Genomic DNA, 7,488 nt, shown 5'->3' with positions numbered 1-7,488 from the left:
TAGTCTTGTAATAAGAACGTTTACTTTTATAAATAAGATAGAACGATTTAATAATTTGCAATTTAAGTTTATCTTGCATATTGTTTATCTCGATGAAATTAATGTAGATATATAAATATCTATCTAAATCCATATAAATCACAGTTTCATTTGTTATTCGCATAAAATGTAAAAGAACGACAATTCGAATGAATATATGATTTCGTGGATTGAGCTTTTATAATTCTTTTATGTTCTTTTGAATATATTTTTCATTTCCATTACTTATTCAAACATTTTCCTTTTCATAGATTCCAATGCATAGTACAGCCAAAAAGGTGTTGATTAATGGGTACTTCAGCAATTAATTAAATTGGTAAATTATCTGTTATCTTATCTATAAATAAATATTATATAATATGTTATATTCATATATACATAAAAATATAAATATTATATAATAACAAGAAACATATTTGAAATATGTTCACAGCAATAAAAAGGTTTCGGAAAAAAATATATTGATTGATATCATCGCTTATTCAGTTTACGATAAGCTCATGGGAAACAAGTGAAAGCAGTGTCAGTTAGATTATTGAAATCCTCTTACATTAATTAGTAATTAATTCTGATGGAACATATGCGTGACATATGCGTGCGCCTGTTGCCAGATGTTCGTGTTAGGATCTGTCAGATACGTCTCGTTAAATATGTACATTGTTCTAGTTATTTCTCGGTTCATTGATCTCAGCAGGTCAACTCGTATATCTTATCAGGATTTAATATTTTATCATTTGGCAAGATATTCCATTGGGTCCGAATTTGATTGAATTGACATTAAAAGGAAACAGGATAAGAGAAGGGATACGATAAAAAAGATAGAGAAAATTATCATTCGTCGATCGATGATTACTTTTTATTTTGTTCTTATGATATATTTCACGAGTATTCATTAATCATGCGTCAACATAAAGCAAGATTAATCGGAAAAATGATTTTCGTTTTTCCTTTCATTTTATTTATTTATTTATTTATTTTTTTTTTTTCCTTTTTTTTATTCTTTCTTTCTGTTTAACAGAAACAATATTGTAAGTACTTTCGCAATCGTAAAATCTCTAATCTTTTAACATATGTATTTACGTATTATAGATACGTAGAACACACCATATACCGAAAGACATTCATTGCATGCTCTGAAAAGGAATTTGTCCGATAAATTTATATACAGTAAGCCATAGAAACATTTGAACACATTTTTGAATTATATAACATTTTATAATTGTTGTAATATTGAATATGTCTAAGAGATAAAGTGAATTTTCTTTGTTGTAATAATAAACATTCATAAAGTAAATTTTCTTATCGATTCATTCTTATAAAAAATGAATATATGCATTTTGTAGATTTGTTTATCTTATGTATCTAAATTACATGAGAAAAAATTTCATCAATTCTACAGCGAATTACGATCTTTATAATCATTGTAAAATGATGAGTTTCACGATATAATGATGACGATTTCATAACTATTTAAATAAGTTCTATAAAACGTACGATTTAAAAAAAAGTTCGTCGATTTGAAAAAATCTCCAAATATTTCTAGACTCACTGTATATATATGTATGTATATACAACAAACAACAGCGATATATTGTATTACAACGACGTCCCTTCAACGTAATTGCATGAATTAGCCCGATCGTCCAAAGATTTCGATATCTCTTCGAGAGATAAAATTCGATGTGGATTGTGCTGTCTAAGGTGCATAAAATTGATGATCTTTAGATCAAAACGAGCGCCTTACGAATTTTGTTTTTCTTGTTATTTTATTTTATTTTTTTATTTTTTTATTTTTTTTTTTTTTTTTATCTTAATCTCTACGATATTTGTTTTAGGACATTTAGGTACATCTATTGTACATCAACGGAAGATAAAATTTCGATAGTGGAGATAAGAAATGATCCCTTTAAGAATATTCCGCTTTTATATTCTATTTTATTTTATTATTATTATTATTTTTTTTTTTTTCTAGTAGAACGCGTTGTTGTTGATATTAGCAATATCTTTTTCTGCTTTCGTAGGGCGATAAATTCCAATTCTGATTTTATTTCCTCTTTTTTTATGTGCTCTACGATCTCTTTCTATTATTGTATACGTGTGTATTCTTTATAATTATGTTTAAAAAAAGAACTTTGCTAATGAATTCGACGTAATATTGCGAAGGCCATTTCGATTGTTGACCAAGATCAATACATAAGATGATCTTTTGTTGTTCTTCATCGAATATTTTTAAACGCTTAGCTTTAAAATCGAGTTATGTATGTGTATGTTTGCTGATTAAATTATTAGTGATCGAATTGAGATCGTTATGAATTAAAAGATTAATGAAAAAGTTCGTCGGTAATTCGACAAATGAACTTAATTTATTGGGATTCTTATTTGTTCTTTGTCTCATTTTTGCATGATCTCGTGAAGCATGAGTTATTTTTTTTGTTGAATATATATACATACATCCATCTTCAACGTAATCGATATGTATGTGTGCAAACTTTAGACAAACGAAATTATTTAGCTTGCGATGATATATTTTTTTTTTTATTTACAAAATATTTACAAAATAACGATATGGCAGAACGGATAAATCGATATATTAAACTTGAGTCCGCTTTTTTTTTCGTTTTTTTTTCTTTTTCTTTTTTTTTTTTTTTTTAAATCGTTTTGAATAAATTTCTTTCTCAACGTTAAAACGTCGATTAATCCTTACGTAGAAGGAAATAAACTTTAGTCCTATTTTCTTTCACTTTTATTCACTTTTGATCGTTAAACATATTATTATTACATTTATATATTGATATATACAATGCGTTCGTTTATAATTACGGCAAGACTTTGAACGCGCGTGTCGAAACGTATTTACATGTGTAAATTATGGCAAATCTTATTTAATTCTTTCGCTTAGAGCACGTAAGAACGTTATACGTTCAAAAAAAAAAAAAAAAAAAAAAAAATACAAAAAAAAAAAAGAAAAAAAAAAAGAAACAAGTGAACATATACATATTCCATTCAATGACCAATGATTATTGCGCAATTGGTCGAATTTCAAATAATTAATAATATTCTCTGGCAACATATTGTACCGTCTTCCATTCATTTTATCATCAGTGAGTATTCTTTAAAAAAAGAAAAATGTTTCTTTTCAAAGTACTGACGAAATAAATGTATCACAAAGAAAGATGACGGTGGTAAATCTCATTTGTTCATTCGTCATGAAGGAAAAGAGGGAAGGAGAAGGGTCTGAAGGTTATCTCGATGAACCTTTAGACGGTGACCTCTTCTGAGAATCTGCTTTTATCGTCGAGGTTGATTACAATGGCATGGGTCCTGGCGTGACCGGATTTGCTCTTGGACTTATCTTTTGCATCATTCTCTTTTCCGTTCGGCTCGGGGTTCGTTTCCGTGGCTATATCCTCGCAGGTGCCGATTAGTTTCGAGGACGTTGAGACGCCAACATCATTTTTACCATCGCGAACTTCTTTATCGGTTTCTCTCAAATTCGAATGTTCTCCTTTTCGTATACTCGTGGTGCTACTACTAGGATCACTATTGCGATGTTGGTCCTTGTTTCGAAGACCATTCTTCTCGATACAAGCCTGACATTTTTTCTCGTGTAGTCCAATACCTTTTATACAACGACGTTTACTTCATAATTTATTTCATTTAGTATTTATCTCAGTTTTAACATTCTAACATCTTACTTTGATTTTTTTCAAAATTTGAATGAAGAAATTGATCAAACGGAATGAATATTACTCTCGATATAGTAAAGACTGTCTTATTATAAATATTTCCCATCTAAGAAGTTATTCCCATATCGAAATATTCCTAAGTACATACTAAGCTATTCGAGCAGCTACTTTAATGTTACTCTTACCTACAAGTTTGTGATCCTTTTCACAGGATATACCAACTTCACTTTCCACGACAGTTCGCGAACCGTTAAGATCATTTAGTCTAATGCTCGTAGAGATCGCTTGAATTGTCGATACTTGGGCCTCGCTACGATTTGCTGCTTCTTGCATCGCTGCAATTTTACTGACTAGATAATGGTTGCCCAATAAAACGTTCTTCTCCTTTAAAACATCCAGTTGAGCAATCAGACGGCGAAATTCCTCCTGAAATTTAATGCGAATTCCGCATACTTCCGCTTCTTTTGTAATTTTTTATTAGAATATGGAGAGAAAAAGAGATGTTTGAGTGAGAGTGAGAGTGAGAATGAGAGTGAGAGAGAGAGAGAGAGAGAGAGAGAAAGAGAGAGAGAGAGAGAATGGAAAATGACTAAGCTAATTTCTTGGAAAGAAAAGAAAGATAATCAAAGTTTACAATTGCTTCGAATACATTTTAGTTGAATATCACGAATAGAATTTCCTTCCTTTTTGACAAAATATAACTTTATATATATATGTATAACAGATCACATGAGATAGAATCAAATAAGAAATGTTATTGATTTGTTTTTTTTTTTTTTTTTTCAGATTACGATTTGTATGTAGATTCAGTTCTAAAGTCCCAGTGGAATAAAATTTGTTACATGAAACGAACAGGAGAAATTTTCGTACTATGATTGGAAAAGGGAATTACAATATTTACACTTCAGTTAGAGAGATGTTGAAAACTGACAAAGAGATTAAGCGAACTTTATAAATAAAATATGTGTGCATCTATATATGTAGGTATCTTTATTTAAAAAAAAATCGTCAGTTGCTGTTTATTTTGTACAGCAAATAACGATGAAAGAGATAGAGATAGAGATAGAGCGAGAGGGAGAGAGAGAGAGAGAGAGAGAGAGAAAGAGAGATTATACGCTAAAAGTTCGGATTATTTTCATTCGACAAGTAAAAATACGGTATCATCGATGCTTTTTATATCGAAAGAAAAATATAACTAAATGTCAATAAAGTACTTACAATATTATGATGTACTATTATTAATTAAAAGAAAAAAATTATTTATGTGACAAACTATTTCCATGATTATTGTATTCCGAAATTTAATATAATATAATAAATTATATTTTTTAATATAATATAATAAATTATATTTTTGAACGATTAAAAAATTTACTCGATGATAATTGGACAATCTATTATCTAATTCGTTTAGAACGACATTAAATTTGTAAGAATCTTTTTTACGATTTATTTCATTTTAATTTAATGAGATAAATTGAATCATTGAATAAATAATTTTTCCTAATATAAACTCAACAAATTCGTAGTATTTATTAAGAATAACCTTGAGAAGAATCTTTCATTGTTATTTTAATTATCAAATGAGAATCTAATTAGGTTTATTATCGAGTTTCGTATATATGTATAATATATTAGATCGGATATATTTAAACTTAAGTAATTGTTGATTTAATTTAAAAAAATGAAAGTATATAGATAAATAATAAAATTAAAGCTTTTGTAGGTTTCCAAAGATCACTGTACTCGAGTTCCTACAATATTTTCGACTGTTGTACTTTCTGTTTCTTTATGATGTCATCCTCTAACGCTTATCTTGTGTTTGTTTTGCTTCGCTCATATCTTTCTCCTTTTCGTTCTATTCTCCACTCCGCTATCTGTCTTCCCATTCATTTCTACGTTTATATATGTAGGACCTGAATGAATTAAATAGTATTAACAATTATTAGCCCCGAAAAGCGTAAAATTAATCAAATAAATTTTTGGATTATCAGAAAGTGTGTTCACAGGTATTATAACATATTTTTGTGATCATATGATATATATATATATATATATATATATAATCAAGAGTGTGAAATAATTGAAAGATATATACAGTCGATTATTGAACGTTTGAGGAAATGTATTACGAAATATAAAGAGAGAGATGATGACCGATGATGACAACGAAGACCGATGATGACGACGAAGACTGATTAGGACCATCGTAGTTATTTCCTGAAAAAATCCAATGATCAATACGGATCTTTCAATTGTTCCACGTTTTTGGTTACGAGTCTTGATTAAAGCCTGCGATCTCAACAAACATCAATTTTTCGTAAAATTTTAATTTTAATTCGGATTGTAGAACTTTAATATTTAAATAGTTCTACAATCAGTTCAACCTAAATTTTTCATCAAACGAAAATATCTTTTCCACTTTTGCGGTAAGAATTATAATAACGCTCGAAGGAAACAATCAATTTGTCGTACGAACGCTCCCTTATCATCGATCTTGTTAATTCACTTGAAATTATCGAGTCAATGCTACGAATCGTAAATTTGAGGCTTATTCTTAGGTTTATTTGAATATCAAATACAAAGTATTTTGTTAAAAGTCTTAACCAAAAGCGTATTATCCATTATCGGAATTTTAAGTGATGACAATGCTTAGAATTCATATTTGCTCGTTGATTTTTATTTTTTTATTTTTTTATTTTTTTTTTTGTTAAAATACAAGCACAAAGATGTATTTCCGTCATTTATTATTTATATATTTGTAAGCCATAGTTAGTACTTTCTACGAATAATTCTGAGTTTTAATTTAATTTAATTTAGTTTGTTTACGAAGTAGATATAGTTATTCGATAGATAGATGTCTAATATTAATCAATTTGAACCAATTTGCAATCTTTATTCAGAAGAAGCTTGAAAAGACTTTTACGTTGTCATTATAGGTATCAAATGAAAATCTAATTATAATTATTATCGAGTTTCTTTAATATGACCGTCGAATTTACTTTTTGGCGATTTAGGTTTTAAAAGATTTAGTTAGTCAATACGAATAGATTTTCTATTTATATCTATCTCTTTCTCTCTGTATCTGGCTTTAAATTCTTAATACGATTATCTCTCTTTCATTACATTATCTAATCCAACTTTTTATTAATATCATTAAGATTAAATATCCGAGATGAAATAAAAAAAAAAAATACTAAGTGTCCTTGAAATTCTCTTACCGTAGTACTGTCGCTCTCCTCTGTGAAATTACCTTGTTGGAGAGATATTGAATTTGTCTGATTGCTGGTACCTTGTGGTCGACTACTTTTACTCAAAAACTTGCTCGCTGGACCAGAAAGTTTACCGGCTGAATCCTCTTTGCCATAACCGCGAAATACCACGTAAGCCTTGGTAAAGTAAAAGCGATGAACGTTTTCCTTTCAATTAGCAGAATTATGTGTATATCATTAAACATGTTAGCCGGAGAGATTTTTTATTGCTGGATATAAATCCATTTATTTCTATTTAAAATAAAATATTACGGATGAAATATATAAAAATATATAAAAATATATATAAAAAATATATATAAATAGTATAATGCTTCTTTAGTAAGAGTAAGAAAAAAATTATTTATTTGTTCTTTTAACAATTAAATTTTTATGACATTTTGGACTTTCCGGTTAACAGGTTTAGAAAGTTAAAGTTTTTTTGGCAAATCACATTCGACACGTGGACTATTTCTTTCTTACCTTGCTGCCAAATATAAGACATAGCAAGA

The 7,488-nt window shown here is 28.4% G+C and overlaps 1 protein-coding gene across 3 annotated transcripts in view; it reads right to left on the bottom strand.

The window, feature by feature from the left end:
• Positions 1-2,666: 2,666 nt before the first annotated feature.
• The window catches only part of LOC124950812 (probable G-protein coupled receptor 158), a 94,413-nt gene continuing 89,591 nt past the window's right edge, over positions 2,667-7,488 (bottom strand). Inside the window, exons 10-13 of one of the 3 annotated variants that reach the window (XM_047498140.1) lie at positions 7,460-7,488; positions 6,947-7,144; positions 3,911-4,151; positions 2,667-3,658 (exon numbers count right to left, since the gene is read on the bottom strand). The exon at positions 7,460-7,488 is cut by the window's right edge and continues 77 nt beyond it. In XM_047498140.1, coding sequence (XP_047354096.1) covers positions 3,297-3,658; positions 3,911-4,151; positions 6,947-7,144; positions 7,460-7,488 — 830 coding nt within the window. In that variant the 3' untranslated portion in view covers positions 2,667-3,296. Of the gene's footprint in view, positions 3,659-3,910; positions 4,152-5,203; positions 5,642-6,946; positions 7,145-7,459 lie in introns of those variants that run through there. The other 2 variants (XM_047498141.1, XM_047498142.1) reach the window with 2 other exon arrangements.

The sequence above is a fragment of the Vespa velutina genome, chromosome 8 (genome assembly GCF_912470025.1).
Source record: "Vespa velutina chromosome 8, iVesVel2.1, whole genome shotgun sequence".
Lineage (NCBI taxonomy): Eukaryota > Metazoa > Arthropoda > Insecta > Hymenoptera > Vespidae > Vespa > Vespa velutina.
The sequence above is the reverse complement of the archived record's forward strand: the minus strand, read 5'-3'. Positions and strand labels throughout refer to the sequence as shown.